Source organism: Nipponia nippon, unplaced genomic scaffold (assembly GCF_047370975.1).
Source record: "Nipponia nippon isolate SJK-2023a ecotype South Korea unplaced genomic scaffold, ASM4737097v1 scaffold_2, whole genome shotgun sequence".
NCBI classification, from domain to species: domain Eukaryota; kingdom Metazoa; phylum Chordata; class Aves; order Pelecaniformes; family Threskiornithidae; genus Nipponia; species Nipponia nippon.
The window spans coordinates 121,855,639-121,877,267 of record NW_028262336.1 but is presented as its reverse complement, the minus strand read 5'-3'; the positions used below and the strand labels follow the sequence as shown (position 1 = coordinate 121,877,267).

Below are 21,629 nucleotides of genomic sequence, written 5' to 3'. Positions count from 1 at the left end.
AAAGAGCTGAAGCATCCATTGAACAGAAGACAACTGGCACTCATTCACCCATGAATCTGACAATGTGTAATACTGCTAGTAGACTGTACTTGCCAAGAATGCTAGCAATAAATTGAATGTAAGGAAATGGAAAGTCAGACACCTTCGGAATGATTTATATAGAAGTAAGTCTGTTCTTTGAGGAAGGGCAATAAACTAGTTTCTCAGACCAGTATGACAGTGTCCATACCATCAGTGAAAACATCTAAGCCAATAAAGCATTCTATGTCATGGAAAAATAACTGTCCCAGTGCACCAAGGGGTGAGGAGAAAAGTAGTAATTCATGGAAGTCCTACTGAAACAAGTAGACTGGTCCATCCACATAAGGTACCTCCCACAGTTTCACATATTGTACCTCCACAGTATTCCAGTAAAACACTGACAATGGATATGGAAACAATAAATTCAGGGGGATAAAATTCTGTCTCCTTTGGAGTCAATTCAAAATTTCACCACTTTCAGAATCAGGATTTCACCCCTGAGTGCTTTTATTTTCAAGTATTCACAGTGAGGACGTGACTGGTTTTCAGCACTCAGCCCCTCTATTTGTTCCCTGCTCTTAAAAAAAATTGGTATTATCAGATTTTAAGAGCTGTATTTAACACTTAGCTCCACTGGCTTCTTATGCATTTCAGGAACCTGCTAAGAATAATAATTAAAATAAATAACTTTGCTTATTTCCATCATCATTACTGGATTGGCTCCAGACATTCTTTTTTCCTTCTCATCCCTCTGTCCATCCTGCACTAGCCTTCTTTCATTGCTCATCCTAGTCATGGTTAATGCGAGGACTACTTCTTCCTTCCCCTTCGCTTCCTCTTTTCTATACTTAGCTGAAAGTGACTGTTTATTTTAACCAATTGTATTGGGTTTGTGTGGCAAGGTTTTGGAAGTAGGGGGCTACAGAGGTGACTTCTGTGAGAAGCTGCTAGAAGCTTCCCCTTTGTCTGACAGAGCCAATGCCAGCCGGCTCTGAGATGGACCTGCTGCTGGCCACGGCTGAGCCCATCAGTGATGGTGGTAGTGACTCTGGGATAACATATTCAAGAAGCGGAAACAAAAAAACTGCTGCGGAACAGCAGCCAGAGAGACGAGTGAGAATATGTGAGAGGAATAACCCCACAGACACCAAGGTCAGTGAAGAAGGACGGGGAGGAGGTGCTCCAGGCGGCCAAGCAGAGATTCCCCGTGGTGAAGACCATGGTGAGGCGGGCTGTCCCCCTGCAGCCCATGGAGGTCCACAGTGGAGCAGAGATCCACCTGCAGCCCGTGTGGAACCCCACACCAGAGCAGGTGGATGCCCGAAGGAGGCTGTGACCCCATGGGAAGCCCGCACTGGAGCAGGCTCCTGGCAGGACCTGTGCACCCATGGAGAGAGGAGCCCAGGCTGGAGCAGGTTTGCTGGCAGGACTTGTGACCCCATGGGGGACTCACGCTGGAGCAGTCTGTTCCTGAAGGACTGCACCGCATGGAAGGGACCCACGCTGGAGCAGTTCATGAAGAACTGCAACCCTTGGGAATCACTCATGTTGGAGAAGTTCACAGAGGACTGTCTCTTGTGGGAGGGACCCCAGACTGGAGCAGGGGAAGAGTGTGAGGAGTCCTCCCCCTGAGGAGGAAGGAGCGGCAGAGACAGCGTGTGATGAACTGACCCCAACCCCCATTCCCTGTCCCCTTGGTGCTGCTGGCAGGGAAGGAGGTAAAGAAATCAGGAGTGAAGTTGAGCCTGGGAAGAAGGGAGGGTTGGGGGGAAGGTGTTTTAAGATTTAGTTTTTATTTCTCATTACCTTAATCTGATTTTGATCGGTAATAAATTAAACTCATTTCCCCAAGCTGAGTCTGTTTTGCCCGTGATGGCAATTGGTGAATGATCTCTCCCTGTCCTTATCTCGACCCACGAGCCTTTCATTGTGTTTTCTCCCCCTGTCCAGCTGAGGAGGGGGAGTGATAGAGCGGCTTTGGTGGGCACCTGGTGTCCAGCCAGGGTCAACCCACCACACCAATATAATAACAAGAAGCATTTATGGTTTAGTTCAGGTATGTCACTTGGAAGAAGATGAGGTTTTGTCCAGGATACTCAATACATGCAAGACCTCCTAAACACACAACACCACTCTTTCGGTTTGCCTGTACATATACTCCTAAAAAGGGCAGAAAAAAATGTTCTCTAATGCTTGCAGACTTCCAGAGGGGAGCCTGTTAAAATCCAAGGGAATCTGTCACCATAAATGATGGAATCCCACACAAGAGTGGGGATTAGCCTGACAAAACATCTGCCTGCGTCAACACAGTGTCAAGTGAAACAACGCTCCACCAGACACTGATCCAGGCAACTTAACGTCTGCACTCTGCCACCACCTCCCTGCTGACAGCTGGGCACGCTTGCAAAGCACGTCTGCTTCTCCCTGATACTGCTGAAAAACTGCAAAGCTCAGTGCAAGTGTGGCTCCCTGACAGCTCTGCCTTAGGACTTCACACCAAAAGCATGTACAGTGCTATAAATGCTTCGCTCTCCCTCACTGCAAATAGATAAAGATGTTATTTCTCCCAAGAAGGCAATCTTACTTACTTGGGATAGCGCCTCTGCTGAAAGATGGGCAGAATCTCTGTATCTTGATTTGAATGTAGAAGCAGTAAATCCCGAAATCTTTCTGTCAGGACAAAGAAAAAAAAGAAGAAAAGAAAAAAAAAAAAACAAACCCAGACTGTGACTCTGCATTATAAGTTCAGGCCACAAGTAAGCAAGCAGTAATATCAGTGAATTCTATTCTCCAGCAATATTTACCAGAGGACAAAGCTAGGTGTATAGGGAATAAAATCTATATATTCATACAAAACTGCTGCTAAGACTAGAAATCCCTGTTTCTTGTAAAAACTTTTAATAATATTTTTAAAATGTCATTTTTTTCATCCCATATTGAATTCTAGTAGTGCTTACAAGTTTCTGAGGTCTGCACATAGGTCTTCTGGGTATCAGTCATACACAGACAGCCATAAACAGTCCCTGCCTTGAAGAGCTTAGTCTAAACAGAAAGGAGGAGCCACTAAGAATTCACCAGCCACTCAAGGATCACCGTAGTCTAAACAAACATAGATTAATTAATTATCTAAATTAAATTGCAGTATGAGTCCTTGGGTACCTGATTCATTGGTATTTTCCAGGATGGCTGGAAGACTGGATTGCTTTTTATTCACTATTATATATTCAAAAAACTGCATTATAGGATCATCTGCGGTAGGTAAGGTTTTTGTAACTTAGCTTCACCACCCACCCAGTGAAGGGGTGGCTGTGGTTTGCCTTTCTCTGGAGGTGGCTAGAGGCAATACATAAGCGGGATCTGTAGGAGCTTCTATCAGCGTCAATTTCTCAGTTCCTGGAAGATGGGAACCTCCTAAAAATTGACTCGATACCCAGATTCAGGGACACAAGGGAATTTCCCACCCAGGTCAAATCCCCTTAGCACACCTCGCAGCTCTCCGCAGCATGCAACATGCTCTGTTTCCTTCTTTCCTTCCATCACCTGCAACTTTTATTTAACCAGTCCTCCAGTGGCACAGAAACCTAGGACACTGGTGATGTCCTTCCCAACTTCACATCTCCTACTCTTCCTGCAGTACCTTATAACTGTGGCTTGAAGTCTTCAACTACAGGTTTTATCCTTCATTTGCTAAACCACTGTTTGTAGCCTGTGTTGTGTGTAGTAGCTGTACTGCGGGTTTCTCTAAACGAGCTCTCTCTTCCATGTTAGTTTTTCATTCTGGGAACTGAACCTGAGGATAAGTGTAGTCCTTCCTCCCCTTATATCCCTATGTTTCTCAAAATATCCTCTAACACTGGGTTTACAGACAAAGAAATCAAGGGACAGAAAATCAGTGGAGAAAAAATCTGAATCTCCCAGCTCCGAAAAGGAACCATAGCAGCCTTCTTAGTTCTTACGGGTTAGTATACGATGGCTTTCTTAACATTCAGTTTCATGTACTGTTATGTCATCCTAACTAAACTCCATTAATTTGGATACAATTCTGCTATGTAGCCTCTAAAATGGAAAAAAAAAAAACCCGAACAAATCCATACTTCATAAAGTTGTAATACTTTGAAAAAAGCGTAATAAATTCAGAAGAAAAACTCTCTTGTTAAGGGCTCAGTTTTAAAGGTCAGTTGTCTCAGATGGTCTGATCTAGTCTTTCATCAGCTGGCTAAGATGTATGGCAAACATCTCAGAGAAGATACCAGGATGTGCCAGTGAAGAAACAAGGGCTGACACTTAGTATCTTCGTTCCTTTATTTCTACACCTCTTCAGATCAATTTTGAAAGAAATAAGCACCTGTACTTCCAAAATTCTTATGGCATCTTCAAAATGTAACTTAGCTTTCCCTGTACCTAACTAGGGCAGAGACTGGATGCGGCCAACAACAACAAATGCAATGCTGTAAAGATGGAAATGAAACTCAGTGAGCATCTTTCAGGGAACTGCCTGCTCATTGTCTGGACAAAAAGCTTGCCATTACTTCCTGACCTCTTCTTGAATTTTTAGGAAGACGCAGAGATTTGCTTTTTTCTCTGTCCTCTGGTACATGGCAATATGCTGTACGCGGGCATGTCCTCTCATCCTTAAAGATGGTACGCTGTGATCTTCAAAAGCCACTGGACAAGAACTGAAAGGCTTCAGGGAGCTTTCACTGGTGCAAAATATCCAACTGTGTATGTGGCAGAGTGAGCACATTAACTTCCAGCCCTTCCTCAGGAATGTCCCAACACAACTCAAGCTACTGGTCCATTTCTAGGAACCCTATATAAAAAGGCTTTGTATGATCAACAGCCTTTGTGTGTGACTGGTGGAGGAATAAGAGGAAGTTGTCAATGGCAAACACTGAATGGCAGCACTTCCTTCCATGACTTGAGGGTTTTGACCTCCAGAACATGGTGCCAGTCACCCGGATTAAGGATGTGTCTCTGGGGTGGTCTGATTTATTTATTTTTTAGGGCCTCTAACCAGGTGCAACAGCAATGCAAAGCATGGGGAGACATGTTCTTCTTCAGTTCAATACTGCACAGCACCACATTACATGTAAGTGAGTGAGGCTGGTTTGCCAGACCTTGCAAAGAGCCTGTGACTCTCTGGGAGAGACAACACACATCTCAGCGAGGATGCAGATATGTCCCGCTCCATTGTTCTGCCTGAGACGGACAGCACCGAGGCAGAGAGCCATATTCCATTTCTATCCCCTACTCCGCGACTCTTTTTCTTGCGCTGCTGCCCTTTCCCATTGATCCAGGCCACCTGGCTGCACTCCAGGACTCAATTCAACAAGCCACAATCTTGAAAATATTTTGAATAGTACTGTGACAGGGCTGGCCAGTACTGGAGTGAAAGCAGCCAAGTTATGGCATTTGAAATTGGCCTAAACAGTTTCCCTACTGGATCTTGTTTTAGTTAAAGTCAACTTTTTTTTTTTTCCCCAGGCTATGGCAAATTTCCCAGGCAGATGTATTCCCTTTTCACCGTATGACTTTACTCATTTTTCCATGGCAACACTTACGCTATATGGTAGCGTTCCACCTCATCTCAAATACATCCTACAACTTCCTCCAGCACATGTAGCCTCCACGTCCTGTAAATCCTCTTAAGAGAAACGGCACACTGTACAGAAGCCTATAGGATTAATTTGTCCCATAGGACCATTATGTACATGCTTCACCCTTCAAGTCTATGATATTCTCATATTACACACGTGTGCACAGTACATGTCACACTGGTGCAAATGACTCTATTGCCTTTAAAGACTACCCTGCAAGGTGATGACGGAGGTGACGAGAGCTTTGGCAGCTCCCGACAGAACACAGGTACTTTTGGTGCTCTTACAAAAATGAGTCTCAGCAGCCTAACACGTGACAAGAAAAGGCTTTTCAATTTGCAAGAAAAAAATCACAATAATACATTCCAAGGGGGGAATTTTTTCAAAAACCTAAGGTTTTCTTCTAATCCATACTAGAACAACAACTGAAAGACTTGAGAGCTGATTAAACTAATAATTAGAGCATTTTTTAATTATTTTGATTTGCAATCACTAGTTGATTAATAGAACCAAACCAAGTCACAGTCAATCTTATCATTACTTGGATCATTTTAGAGAGACATCTACCAAAATTGAGTCTTTTCCATCACTTCCTACAGTTCAGTACCTAAAATGCCATCCTTTTGTCTGGGTGTTGGTCTGGTTTGTCAACAAAACACGAATAACATTTACTTAACCAAGTATTAAACCGCTTACTTCTGAAAATTTGCAATTATCTTCTCTGTCCCGCATTCTATCCGTGCAATTTGCATTAGCTTAAGTCTGTACTAGAGAGTCTCCTAATGATTTTTTACATTCTTGTGAGACCAATTATGTCGTTGATTGTTTTGGCACCCTGCTGAGTGTGACACTGCAGAATCGTCTCGCTGACTCTCCCATAAGTCTACCCACAGAACAAAGTTCTCACAGACATCAAGAATGGTTGCACAGTCACGTCTTACTCTCACACTTAGCTTTTCAACATGCTGAGTGTCTCCACCTCCTCCTGGCTTTCACTTTGAGCGTACAGTTCCTTCCAAATCCTCAATCAGTGAGAAATCCTCAGTTAAATGTAGGCAGTCTCACTGGGATCCTATCTGTTTAGCTAAATGTGTAGCATCGTTACCTGTGATGACTAGGGGCTGGATGTAATAACACAATCTCATGCCCTGTCCTCCTCAATCAGGAAGGTTGTAGACTATAAAGGGGAAGAGAAAGTTTGCCATTGAAAGCTTTAGAGATTTAATCTGTCCTCTTACATATACCTCTCTTCCCTGTCTCTCATCTCATTCTTCTCTGCTTTCCACCCTTTGTTCCTCCTCCTCTGTCCCAGCTCAATGTATTCACAAGTAAGTCAGCTACTGGAATCTCAGTATAAACACCCACTAACATCTTTGTAATACCTGTTACGACAAAGCAGCTACCAATTTACAAGGACAAAAGGACACATTTCAAGGGAAATTTTCCCTTTGAAATATTTAGATGCATGTCATTGCTGTTCTCAAGCAGAATGGGGTTGTGCTCAGTATGGTGACTAAATGGTAATGACAGAAAAATGTGAGCAAGAATGGGTGTACAGTCTGAAGCCCATTCAAACTGGTGACACAGTCAAGTTTCCTTTTTCTTCAGGATACACTATTAGAGAGGTGGAAAGAGAGACAAAGGGAAATTTTATGGTAATATTTTAATATCTGGGGCTCTTAAAGCAAAGAAAAAAATTTGTACAGAAGGTCCCTGTGAATTAAAACACATTATTATTCACATTCTGTAGACAGAGACACTATGGCACAGGGAGCACTGGCCTTGTTTTTCAAAGCTGTCACATCCCTGAAGCTCTTACTGCTTTAGCACTTCGAAGATGATGCCAAAAGTCACACGCTGCAGTTGTGTCAGGTTTGACTTTAAAAGTCAGGTCTTGTGGTTCTTCTTTCCTCGCTCCTTCTCGTTACAAAATACTTTACAGAAAATAACAGCAAAGTCACTCCGCTGAATTCCAAGGGTCTTGAAAAATCAAATTCCTGCTCTTTCAGAGTTTGATGGGTCCGTATCTATGAGGCCACATCAGTGTATAACTGAAGTCTAAGATATTACTGTTTTGTTTATCCCAACCTCCTTTCGCCCCGCAGCTTCAGACCACTCTGAACCTCTAATAAAAACAGGTTGAACTGCATGCAATCAACTCAATTAAGAACACTGTAAAACTGATGGTTATTGCTTTTTATGCTTTTTTTTCATGATGGTAATATGCTTTTTTATTTTTATTAAGGGATAAGGATTCTTTATATCAGTTTTATGGATTATTTTTTTAAATCAGAGTTCATAAGAATAAACAGAAATGTGATTAGATAGCAATCAGAGAATGGGAGAACAGAATAGCCTCATCAGATATAAAGCACAGAACATTGTGGTCCAGAAGCCTAGCTGTCTACCAAAAGGTCTACCCATAGTGACACTCTCGCGCATTTGGATATTTTGCAGTCATGTTACTGTAATTACCTGTAGCACTTCTGCATTCACTGAGACGCAAATCTCAGTTCCATCTTTCACCACATGGACACTTGCAAGCCCTACAATTTCAAACTAAAAAAATCTGCCTAGTTTTATGCAAAATGCAGAGTGGTCTGAAGCACCTTCCGTGTCATGAATAGCTTCTCAGAGCCTTGCAATAATTAAAAAAAAAAAAAAAAATTAAGTCAGCTTTCTTAAAACTGCCAACAGCATTTAAAAGGATTTGAGACCCACTAATCTGACTTGTTTTCCGGCTCTGTAAATTTGGAAATGCTGTCATAAGTAGTTCCTCAGTGCCTTGTAAAAAGAAAAGGCATTTAGAAAGAAGTCTTTGCCAGTTAAGGGCTATAAAACTATGATGAGCAACAAGATGGCATAAAACTGAAATGTCCAATATTTTAGTTTGACCTGTGGCTTATTAATGGCCAAAGTGTCTGAAGTTACGGAACTGTCACTTCTCTCCTCTTGAAGAGTCAGTGCTACAAATATCCTCCATCAGATTAAAAGGGGAGGAAAGAAAACAGTGATGAGGTAATGCTGATGAGCTAAGGGTTCCAAAATGATTACCTCATAAGCCTTGGAATTCCCCTGAAACATCCATGTTTGCTGATACAAAGAGACAGGCTTTTTGGCCAGCCTCAACTTCCATGATTCTCAGTCTGTTAAGCCTCACAGAGTTTAATTCTCCTGTTTTTGCACCACCATTTCCTTCCCTCCTGATCAGTCATCTGAAAGACTAATTAGAGCCCACCATTTACAGGGCTACTAAAAAAAAAATAAAATTAAAAGCTAGTAAAAACCCAGAAAATTGAAAATTATATAAAAAAACTTGCTGTTTATTTAATAAAATAAATAGAAATAATAAAGGGAAATAGAGAAGCTTTTATAGATAGGCAACTGGTCTCTTCATTTTCTAAGCTAGGTGAAAAAACAGTGATCACCTTTCTGTTCAACATTTTCTTTTGCAGGATTTTCATTTATTTAAGCAGAGGGGAAAAAAATAAGGAAATCACCTAATTGTTACACAGGTCAGCAGTGAACCTTCCAGTCACTCTGGACCTGCAGAACAGCCCTCCTTTCTTTGAAGAAAGTCTCTGTACACCCTGCTTTCCCTCCTAACCTGCATTTGCTTCCTAGAAAGCAGTCAGCTCCTCTTTCTCTAGCTGTGTGCTTACCAGCTGGAAATCATTCTCCCTCCCTGATTCTGGCATCAGTACATCCTTTCCCTGCTGGAACTCTAGGTGCTTTCTTATGTCTTTAAAATGTCCCACCTACTATGTCAAAATGAGCTTGGACAGATTTATTTCTAACTAGACCTCCCTCATTTACACTATAATCACACATATTGTATGATTTATGTGTGCATACCCATATATCAGCCAATGAAGATTAAAAAGTAGTTCTTGTCCAAGGAACCTTAAAAGGTTGGAGGATAACGATGGGAAGGAAAAAGCATCACTTGCTTTGTTTCAAAACAGAGCAGAGAGATGCTGAGGACCATATTTAGACTGCATTTTGTATGTCTAACTTGACAAGACAGCAGTGAGTGACCCAGACTGCCTATTAGCTACGCTGCCAGACTCGGGTTCCCCGGACAGCCAGCGAAGAGAAGCGGACACAACACCAAAGTTAAGCAGTCTCGATGCTCAATACTGAGTTAGAAATCCTTCTATAGGTTATACAGCAACTCCCTGGCAGAGCTGGGGATTAGCTAGACTGCTGGAGTTCAAAACCAATGTCTTAATCAAGAAACTTTTTTTTCTCAGAGGTACTTACTATACTAGAAGGCTATTTCTGTCACGACAATAGAGTTCATTCCACAACTCAACACTCACAAAGTGCAACAGTAAAACAGGCTTTAGAAAACAACACAAAACGGTAACTTTAACTTTAAAAAATATCTTTATAAATACATGCTCTGAAGCAAATGTTATTTATGCAGATTTATTTAGTACTGAGTTCTACAATTGCTGCCTTTGGCCATGAAGGGCTGTACTTTACCCTTTGAACTCCCCATGAGCCAATTCAGGGAGGCTCAACTACCATTTTCTTCACTAGTGGTGCACTTTCCTTTTTCACAACATGCCAGAAGAAATGATGAGGCATCAGTATATCCCTTTTTGGCTTTAAGGTAAAGTTGTGACACTTGATCTAAAAAGTCCTTACGTTCACAAAAACAAAGGACTCAAATTATGTGAGGCGGGGATTCAACTGGTTCTCTCTTCGGAACATGTAATCCGATACAGAAACTAGAGAAAGCCCAACCTTTCAAAAGCTACGTGGGATTTTAACACTGAAATGGAGCTACTAGCCAGCTGTGCAATGACTGCAATACTACCCAGCACTGCAAAGCTCCAGAGGATATGCCTCTAAAAAGCTGCGCAAAGGCACAACTAGTCAGGCCGTACTGATACACACCAAGGGCCCCCCTACCCTAATACCCTGCTTCACATGCAGGCACCTACAGCACAGGGCAAGACCCTCCTGCTGCCACTTCCCCAGCCTCCAACCATTTCTATCTCAGTGGATCTCCTGAGCCTAAGGTGTTTTGTCTATCAAGAAATGCCTTGGCTTCTCTTTAAAGTACTTACCCAGTCCTCCATGTAAACCTCCTCATCTATCCCACATCCTCTGACAAGGAGTTCCCTGTGCCTCTCACCTACTACATGGAGATCCATCATCTTCTGCTTGCTCTGAAATAGTGTCTGACTGTATTTGATGGCCAGAAGTTCTGAGGGTGGAGAAGCCATGAATAGTCAGGCCCTACCCACTCACTCTTCCAGTGTTATGCATGATTTTGTAGACCACTGCTATATTCCCCTAAATTATCTCTTTTCCAGGCTGAAGAGTCCCTGCCTACTCTGTTGTCCCATCTTTGGAAGCCTTTCCATGCTTTTGATCATCTCTGTCATTCCTTCCTGAACCCATTCCAGTATTCTGAGAGATGCGGACCCAACCTGCACACAGGATTCAAGTCCTGGGAGCACCACAGAAATACCCAGCTGCATGGTGATCTCCTCTGCTTTATTCTCTACTCTTCTCCTAATAATTTTTCTCTTTATTGCTGCTGAGCACTGAGTTTATGTCTTCATGGAAATAATTATCATGACTCCAAAGTGTTATTCTTGGGCTGTCATCGTCACATCACCTCCAGCCAGTTTGTCACCAAATATATCAAACATCAGTACGTACCCACATGCATACATGCACTGGTACTTTTAGCCAGGTCTATAAATAGGTTTTCAAGTGTAATATATTTTATACATTTGAACAAGCTATAAGAACTTTTCATTAAACATATTTAAATGGCAGTCATAAAATAATGGGATTAATCCCATCCAAGGCTAAAATTTTGTATCATAACAAAACCACCACCAGTCACTGGGAACTCATTCTTGGGCTTTTCTCTATTCATATTTGGTCTCAGTTTAGACTGTAAGCATGAGATCATTTCACCCTATAACTAATACAGACACAGCTTCATTATTACAGTCGAATATGCAAATAAATTACTGTATAACAACTTCGCAGAATCACAGAATATTTGAGGGTAGAAGGGATCTCTGGAGATCGTCTAGTCCAGTCCCCCTGCTTTGAGCAGGGTCAGCAAGAACAGGTTGCTCACGGTCACGTTCAGTTGGGTTTTGCATACCTCCAAGGATGGAGCCTCCACAACCTCTCTGAGCAACCTGTTCCTGTGCCTGACCACCCTCACAGTGGAAAATTTTTTTTTACATTTAAAAAGAATTTCCTATATTTCAATTTGTGCCCATTGCCTCTTGTTCTGTCACTGGGCACCACTGACAAGAGCCTGGCTCCATCTGCTTTACTCCCTCCCAGGTAGAAGTAGATAGGACGAAAGATTTTGGAGGGAACAAATACATGCCATGAGACTTGGTTTCAAGATCTAATGAACCTTTCCCTGTGCAACGTAAGGGGTGATTTAAGGCTGGTAAGATTATATTTTATCTTGGGGCACTGTTGTTGAGGTGCGTGATGCACAAAATGCTTTACATACCCAAAACACACAACAGGCCCGTCTTGTACAAAGCACTCCTACTCCATTGCAACAGAACAGGAGGGAAGCGCTAGAAGATTTTGGCCTATAGACACATCACTGCTAAGTACATCCCAGTTCTTTGTGCCAACTCCTTAAAAGTCACCCTAAATTTCACTAATTGATATAATCAGCAGGTCTGCTTGTGGGAAAAAAAATATGATTATCAATATTCTGTGCTTTTTCCATTGATTGCCACCTTTGGATAAAACCGCAAACCCATGTCTGGGGAGAGGGACACAGCAGGGTAGGAGGCAACTGTCCCGACAGCTGATAAACACGCAGTCAAGACTCTCCCTGCCATAGACTTTGTACACGCTGGGCAGGTTAGATGCCGGCTTCTCTTAGTTGGGGCAGAGATGGGAGGAGAAGGGAAAATGCTAAAGAAAAAAGAGTTTGCAAAAGAGAACGGGAGTTTCCACGTTAATGCACACTCACTCCCTGCCTTGTAATATAAAGTAGTGGTGAGATTGCTCTTCCCTCCAGCTGCAGCTGTGAATGATGTTGCTAATCACTGAGGCTTAACTGATGTTAGTAAGGTCATCAAGCATAACTTTTACTTCCTCACAGCTAAGTTGTGTGAATACCTATACTGAAGGCGCTAAGTTGTTCTCAGGGTCTGTGCTGAGGGCCGGACAGAAAGCTGAAATACGCTGAATACCTACAGACAGTGCTGGGACAGAACAGCGCTGGTACACAGCCTGTGGGGAAAACGCCTGTCCAGCCAACCACTTAGCTAAACTAAAATGCTAGAAACAACAGGAACAAGATTCCAATAAGAAACAAAAGAAGAAATAGGGTATTAAGGGACTCCATTTATATATAAAAACCATTTCTCCTGTGTTTTCAGCTGCCTGTGTCTTTCAGAGAACACATACAAGTTCTTCTCTAAAAGCACTCCCAGCACTAGTTGCACTGAAGCATAACACAGGATAAAGTGATCGGAGTCCAGCTGGATCCTATTTTCTATATAAATTTTGCTAGTCAGCTGGGGATGATCCACTGGGAAGAAACGCATATTTTTTCCAAAGATCTAATCACATCTGAGGCTCCATTTCTTATAACATCTCTCAAAGGGCAATATCAAAACCTTAGCAGGAAATCATTTGAATGACTGGCAAATGAAATGAGCTATTAAATATCGTTTTTCTCTTTTTTTTTTAGATAGGTGATAAAACGTAATGCACACAAGTGTATCAGGAAATGTATCAAAAGTTTGGTTTAATTTCACCCTGCTGTGAGCAATTCTGTTATTTCTTCTTACATCTGAATTAGACACATCATTCTTGAGAACTTAAGCCAGCCCACTCCCTGAATATAAACTACTATATATAAACTAGTCTGGATACTTTTCGTTTACTCTTAATTAATAATTTCTTAAAAATACACATATTTGCTGACTTAGCACTAGCTCTTGCCTAGACTCTCCTGAAAAATATGCTGCAGGATTTTCTACCGGATTGTCATCTCCATCTTTCAACTATTATGATGTTATGAATATAATGAAATACTAAATAGCCATGTTTTTACATGACAGAAAGTCTGTTACTACTCAAGTCAACAGAAAAAAGTATTCCCAGCCTTGAACGGAAGAGAAAAGCTTGAAAATGTTACTACATTGATAACGATTTTCTAGAACAAAGAACCAGTGGTTTAATTTGATTTAGATCACAGTTCCTCACATCATTGTAAGAAAATGGTTTGGCATGTACTTTTCTGAAAAAGTGATTTCACCAATTCTTATAACTATAAGCTGTCATTAGGTATCCATCTTTTGGTTCTTTAAGTTAAAAGTCACAACCTGGCATATAGCAATGGATTGATGTACCATCACAAATTCAGCAATACAAAACGGCACAGAAGTGATAAAAACCTCTTCATGCAGAAATGGCACATGCTGGTACATGTGTTGAGAAGTATAGGAGACTTCTAAAGAAACATTATTTCTAAACAAACTTTTGGATTAATGAAATGCTGCTTTACTTGGAAACTGCACTGAGAAAATGCCATTTGCCATGCCTGTTAATAATGGGGCACAATTAGCATAATCCCCTCAACCCATTAAAAATGCAAACATCAAATAACAGAAATTATAAAAATGTCTTCCTTTAATTATAAATTTTGCCTTTTTCAAACCAGTCATGGCTAAGCTCAAGAGACACTCAGCTAACACAGCATAAGTGAAATCCTTGAGGGAAAGCCCTGTGCTGTCAAGCTGGCACCAGCCACTTGGCAAAACACAGCAAAGCATCACAGCTTCGTCTTTGAAAACGTGCGTGGGTGTCTGTCGCATTTTCCGTGAGGAAATGGCACTTACAGTGTGCTTAATGAATACGGGAGTATGTTAAATTTATGGGAAGAGTTAGTCCTTAAAACTGCTTATCGCAATGAAGAGCACCAACTGCCCACTGATTTATTTTCATTTCACGTAACACGAGGAGGCTTCTCGGAGGCTGTAGGTGTGCTAGTTATCATCGACAGTACAGTAAAATCATCACAGCAGCCATTTCAAAACCCAAAATAGCCCATAATCTCTGAAACTCCTCCTCTCCCCAAAATCCCCCTTCAACACTGAAAAATGTGTCAACAGCCCTCAGTAAATGCCACCTTCCACTGAGTCCCTCCTTGTCCAACACACATAAAAACACAAATGTGCCTGTTTGGATCCACCGACCTTCCAGACTCTCTCCCCAGCAGAAAAGCATAACTTACAATTTTCTGGTTCCAGGTAAGTCACAAAGCTAAGCAGTCACCCACTGTTTATCAGCTTCTACATGCAGAACAGGGTCCCTTCAAATTACTAAAACCACAGTGATGCTTTGCATAAAGCACTGTCTGAATTTTACTCTCTGTAGATGGTCAAACATTTTCAATCAAAATGTTGCTTAGATTGCGATTTTAAGAGAAAAAAACGATTAAAATGTAAAATACACACCCAAATGCTGAAAGTTTAGGGCTGTGTGTGGGCACGTATATATAAATAAAATGCAGCACTTCATGCAAGTCACAGTGGAGCTTTCTGATGTGCCCATCCCTTTTCCCAGTCAGAGTTGCCAGCCTGGCTGCATCTGCCACGATGCAAGCGCTTTCTCTCTCCAGGAGAGAGTGAGACCGTGGCATATTACAGCAAATATACCCTAAACTGGGAACCCAGCCAACAGAAGATAAAGCTGGAGACACACAAATGCTAAGAGGCAGTGGGGAGAGCATTTACAAGTGATATTTTTGGCTTTCAGACAGTATTTATGACCATATGAAATTTTTGAGAAACAAATAATATTTCTCATGGAAAAGGTAAATCAACTTTAAAAAAAGGGGGGGGGGGGCATCTTCCATTCATTTACTAGGCAATTTTATCACTCATATTTCTCAAGGCAAAAATTGCTTTAAAACGTAACAGGGAATGTTGTTTCATTCCCTGGTCTTTGCTTTGACTTTGCTGCCTCTTTGTCAAACCTGCTGAAGGCACTGCATGCCTGAAAGACAACCTGTTTTTTCCAGCTGTTTCAGCTGATCTAATAAAAGATATTACCTCTCCCTACAAAACTTGCCTCTCATGGAATATTATTTCATTATAGTGTACTTTGGCCTAATCTGCTACAAATGTCACAAACTATATCAATAAGAAGTATCATGATATCCCTTTTGAAACAAGCTCTGTCACTTTATCCCCATTCTGAACAAAAAGAGCTTTAAAGAAAGAAGAAAAAGAGGAAGAACAAGAACATGCCTGAGCTGCAGAAATGCGGGTGACACCGTCGGTGAAACAAAATACACACTGCACCCTGCCCATCAGCTGCTGCGCTTCATACCAAAGCGCCGTGTATTGCCGCCACGGCACACTCTGCTCCGCGTACCACACCGGGCAAGGCTGCAATCCCATTCACGTTTTGCAAAGTGATTTCCAGCCTATGAATTCCCCCCTACAGTTTCTCTGCACAGCGCTTTAGTTAATACTGAGATAATTGAGTCATGTGTCTCATTAAGAAATGCCATGTTCAGCATGTAGCAACCGCCATTTCAAATTTCACTCAAAAATCGGACGCACCAGCAATTAATTTACCTTGCAGCACCTTAAACTTTACAGAGTATTTAAGGCATTTCTGCCTCGTCGTCTTTTGAAATTTCAAAGCCTGATAAAAAGAAAAAAATGTGTTTTAATTACAAATTAATTTAGTGGACTGACACTCACAAAAGGATGCCTTTATATTAAAAAATGGATTGCACTGGCAGTCTGACTCCATTCCCATTAGGAACTTGCCCCCACATCTGTGTTCTGCACGGGGGTATCCACTTTTTTGAGGCATGGGACCATGAGGTTCATAGTCCAGTACAGAGCTGTGATTAGCACGTAGTTTCTTGTGTGGTTTAAGTTTGTATAAAATGAGTAGCCATAAACATTTTAAACTAAACTTTTCTATTCTGTTTACAGCAGATACCAGAATATCTATTTTGACAAGTTGTGGAAAGCTGCTGTTCGCCCATTGTCATGACAAAGTGCTTTCAGTGAAAGTTCTGAGGTTTGGTTTGGTTTGTTTCTTTAAAGGAAGAAGTAACACTTCTTTGCGGCTGTGACATACTCATTTTTTCCACAGGAATCCTATTTTTGCAGTCGGTAACTATACAGTTGGTTGGTGGCAGAGTTTTATTAAAAATATTTGTGATTGAATGGGACAGATCTCCAGAGGAGGACTGGGGCAGAGAAGTGCTGTGGCTGCAAGATGCCCCTCAAAAATTCTTGGATCACAGAACAGCTGTATTTCCTTATGGTGAAACCCAAATTCTCCAGCTAGTGCTTGATGCATCGGAGAAACAATGCATATACAGAAGTCAAAGGACTGGACGGAGCAACAGGAAGGTGTGTGTGGCACAGGAATGTAAAGCTGGGTTGCAACGGGCTGTAGGGGATTGATACTAAAATTTGGGGTGTAGGATTTGCTTTACATGGACAAGGCCAGCACTGATTTTAATGCATCTTGGAATAGAAAGAGATTTTGGAACAGACAGTTGCTGTTTAAAGAAAGTCTGAAGTTTGGGGTGAGGACATGCAGCTGGCAAAAAATGGGGTAAATAATATACTTATGGAATGAAGGAGAAAAAATAATGTAATATTTTGGAGATGGGATATCCTAACTAGAACTTCAACACTAATATCGTGCCAAGAAGGAGCTATACAATATTTGCTGTGTAAATAGGATGAAAATGTCATTTGACCATGTTATTTGATCATGATGACATTTGCAATGTTATGGGAGTTTTAATTAACTCCCATAGAGTTAACTGCTGAGCACAGAACAAATTCTGAGCAAGTGATGGACCCTCTCCCTTCCGATCCAGCTTAGACAAGGCATCTGTAGAAATAAGCAGACAGGTGGGAGAGAGCAAGGAATAAGGAGCAACACAAGGTAGCATGATAGGTAGTCTTCTGAATAGCCCAGCAACCACCACTGCTGGTGGTCTTTATGGCAAAAAGGAGCTACACTTTAAATCATACCGCAGCCCAAATCAATGATGAGACCTCTACTGAAAAGCAAGCCCACTTCTGTGTTTAAAAGGAATGTTATAAGTGGAGACGGTGCAGAAAGCAAAAAGCCAGACAAATGCAAGGTCTCAAAACTTGAATTTAGTACAACAGATCAACCAAATAGAAGGTTCAAAGGTGCCATGATCATTTTCTGTAAGTATTTGCACACAAAGAGGTAACAACTAAAATGCACACACATTTTCCAGGGGTGGTTCTTGCCCCGAAATGAAGGACGAAAGGAGGAAGGAAAAAAAAAAAAACAAAGCAGGAAAAACCACTAAATTATGGTATCATCACAAAGTTGAGCTTCATTTTCACAAACAGTACAGAAAGATCCCATGGATGTCCAAAGGTTCAAGCTGAAAAATCTGCAGACTATTTCAACCCCAAGTTTTGGTTTTGGCTTATGTTCACTTCTGCATAGAAATTATTCTTAAGAAATTCTAAAGCATCATGCAGGAGTTGGGAGCGCATAAAGGTAACTGTCCCTTCTGATCATAAAGTTTATAAATATCAATAGTTCCTACAGAGTTTTTCCTATTGGTTTTAATGTTCCAAATTTGAAATATATTTTTCCTAATTAACTACAGCATTTTTACAATCTGTTAGAAAAGGTTCGCAAAAAGCAATCTTTCAAATCTACTTTTAAGATATTTTAACTAGCAATTGTTAGTTAAACTGTGGTAACTTGTAATTCCAAGTCTGAAGCGTGTCTGCTTTTTTCTTCTGTTCCTGAGGGAGAAGTCTGAAGGAACTGGGAATAAAACAAGAAGATATTTGGTAGGGATTCTTCAGCAAAACTTGAGTGGCATCTAGGGGAGTCCATTATTGCTCCCAGGGAAGTGCAGGCATGCATGAAGAGCTGGCGTTTTGATGTGAACTGTCCCATTTCTCTACAAACCATTACACACCTGAGCTCGCTAAAGGTGCTTACACAAAGGAACCAGAAAGTCCAGCCAGATTTTGTATATTCATTGCTTGAAGCAGCTGTGTACCTCTGCACAGAAACTACCACAAGAATGGGACTTCTCTAAGCATCCCTAAGCAAAGATTAACAGAAAAACGGTGAAACACAGGCAACTCCAGAACAGCAACTTTGCCTTCTTAAATAGGCAAACACAACATATAAATAGTGATTACAAAACCAGAAGTTTGCCTGGCAGTCCACTCAAATACATGTCATAGAGCTTTTCTATCTTGTGACTCTATTTTCAAAATAGGGAGTAGCTTTTTGATTTTTTTCACCACATTCATTTAGATCCCATCAGCTGCTACATGTTAATGTGCTCCAGAGGTTTCATTCCTGTAGTTCATAACGGTACTTAAAACACCTGAGGCACGGCAGGAAGCCTTCAACCTCGTATTCTTGGATCAGTCCTTAACTACAGCAACATCCACACATCCTGTGCATATTATATCAAAGGACAAAAATAATTTACGTCATTCAGCCATGTCATTTTCTATAATCGTTGCAGGATTTTAAAAAGCCTGGGATATGCAAAAAGGTGGAAGTTTACAAATAACAAGATGCATGAAGAAGGGACTTCAGAGTAGGAGAAAATTTTTTTCAAGGCAACTTTCTCACCTAAAAATCTTTTTTCCCTGTAGAGGTAAAACTAATTAACTGTTCAAATCGGAGTTGACTCAAGTTATACTGTTTTCAGTACTAAGTCAGCTGGAGTTCAACTAATGTAAAACAATCCAGGTCTGGAGCCAAAAATTCAGATGTGTTCACCTTCAGCATTAATTCTTTAATCAGAGGAAAGGGGCTTTCAGCATTGAACCAGTGAACTAGATCTGTTCTCCTTCTTTTTCTCCATTCTCTTAATCCTGTCTTTTATTGAGCTTGTTTGCAGTCATAAATAAAATAATTAATGAACGTTAATGGCAATGAAGAATAAACTAGTATTCCTTATCGCACATTTTGGCTAATTATATTGTTAAGGCATTTTAACCTCCCAGTAATGTAACAGTATTACTTTTATTACTAATGTCAAATTACATACAAATAAACACAGTTAAACCTTTTTAGCATTCAATTCTGATATCTTCCTCAGAAGTGTAAGTAGGATTCACTGACAATATAAGAATCGAGAGTCATAAAATCTGACAGGGGAAAATAACATCTATCCCATCTCTTTCTTCTGCTTCCAAAACCACAAGTTGACTTTGCTGGAACAACCGACAGTACCACGTCATTAACACCTTTACACCCTGCCAGGAATCTCATGGAATAACTACACACAACAAAATAAATGTTACTATGGCATGAAAAAGGCCCAAATCAAACATAGCTTGAGGTAATAGCAAAAGAGTTGACCAACTGTTCATCACCAGTGACTAGATATTTTTAAAGAAACCCAGTAGCAGTTATAGTGATCCTTGTCACATCCTGCGGGCAGACTTTGTAGTCTTATTATTCTTTCTTGTCATCTTCTGCTTCACACATTCCTCCAGTCTGAATCAAGATCTACTAAGAATATAGTAGATACTGACTGAATGATCCACTACTTCAATATCTCTAAAACTGTCCCCGGGGTTACTGAAAATAAAATATTGCTTCTTTGCTAGCTCCTACGCTTGCTGATAAACTTCAGCTAAGCACAGCAATGCACAGCAAGCCTTAGGATGCTTTAGGCATTCTCTAAACCAGGAGCTGCAAGGGCTTTAACAAGGTCAAGTAGATACACCTGAACAATTTGACAAACCCTCCCAGCCCAGCAAGTTTAGATCATTCTTCCTTCAGAGCCACTCAAAAGGTGTGTTTATTTTCTTCTGGTAAGCATGCAAAAAATCCTTAGTCAGCCTCCAAAATCCCAAACAACTGCCTTAAAATATTTGTCTGTTTAAAAGTAAGAAATCTGGAGTGTGTACTCTTTGCTGTCTCAGGTTTTAGTCCATAGGGAGTTAAACAAGATCCATGCTTTCATACATTTGCCATGTTCTGGAAAATTGTTGTTTTTAACTGAAAAATGTCGTGTCGTCCCCTGTCCTCGTCCTCCCCCCCCCCCCAACTTCCTGCTCCAAAGCTGGACCTTCCAGAAAAAGGACTATGACAGTATCTGACAAAAATTCACATCATACCATGTCAGATTCAAAATAAGGTAGTCAGTACCTAAATGACCTAGTGACTGTGTATATCCTTATCTCTGGCAGGACAAATTAAGCAAAGATACCTATTTTCTGATGAGACCTAGAGTTTACTAGGGTGATGCAGATCAGTACCCCATGATCTGTCTGTCCTGGCTCTAGCTGGAGAGCTCCTGCATGCATCAACACCTCCTGCTGCCATGACATTTAGTAACCTATAGGACAGAAGTCACAGATTCAATGGGTGGTATTAAAATGCTCTTATGGCATTCCCACAATAAATACCATGCTGATCAGAATGGTAGACGGGCCTTGCGAACGTCTCTGCACAATTACACAGCAGTCAATACAAGATAAAAATTACTGTAGAGCGCAGAACAGCAGCAGTGTTTTAAACACAGTCCCACATCAATTTGTACCAGCAACACACTGCAACATAACAGCAATGTTTTATTGCCTTAAGGCATGCAGTTCAACTTAACACCTCTGAGTGCTGTGCATTTGTCTTCCACAAAAACACGCTGCATGGCTTCAGAAGTCTGTTATTTCGGCATCATCAATATCACTTTCTGTCTTGCACTCTGAAGTTTGTCTAGCGAATGAGACACATTGTCTTGATAAACTGCCGTGTTTTTTTTTTCACTGCTGTCAAGTGGTTGGACACGAGGCATGGCCTGTGGCCTCTATTTTTCCCTCCAGAGGTACCAGACGAAATGTCAGCTTTAAAACTAAACAAGCAGTAGTACTTGAGGCTGCAGCAAGGACAGAGGAAGCATACGGCTGATCGATGACAACACTGAGGACATGCTGGACAGTAAGTGCGACAAAAAAACTTTCAAAAAACCCTTTTGTA

General features: G+C 41.1%; 1 protein-coding gene across 3 annotated transcripts in view; it reads right to left on the bottom strand.

Annotated features, from left to right (window-relative positions):
* The window catches only part of NOX4 (NADPH oxidase 4), a 118,644-nt gene that overhangs the window by 46,128 nt on the left and 50,887 nt on the right, over positions 1 to 21,629 (bottom strand). For all 3 annotated transcript variants that reach the window (XM_087758232.1, XM_087758230.1, XM_087758231.1), the window contains exon 13: positions 2,610 to 2,691. In XM_087758232.1, coding sequence (XP_087614358.1) covers positions 2,610 to 2,691 — 82 coding nt within the window. The remainder of the gene's footprint in view (positions 1 to 2,609; positions 2,692 to 21,629) is intronic.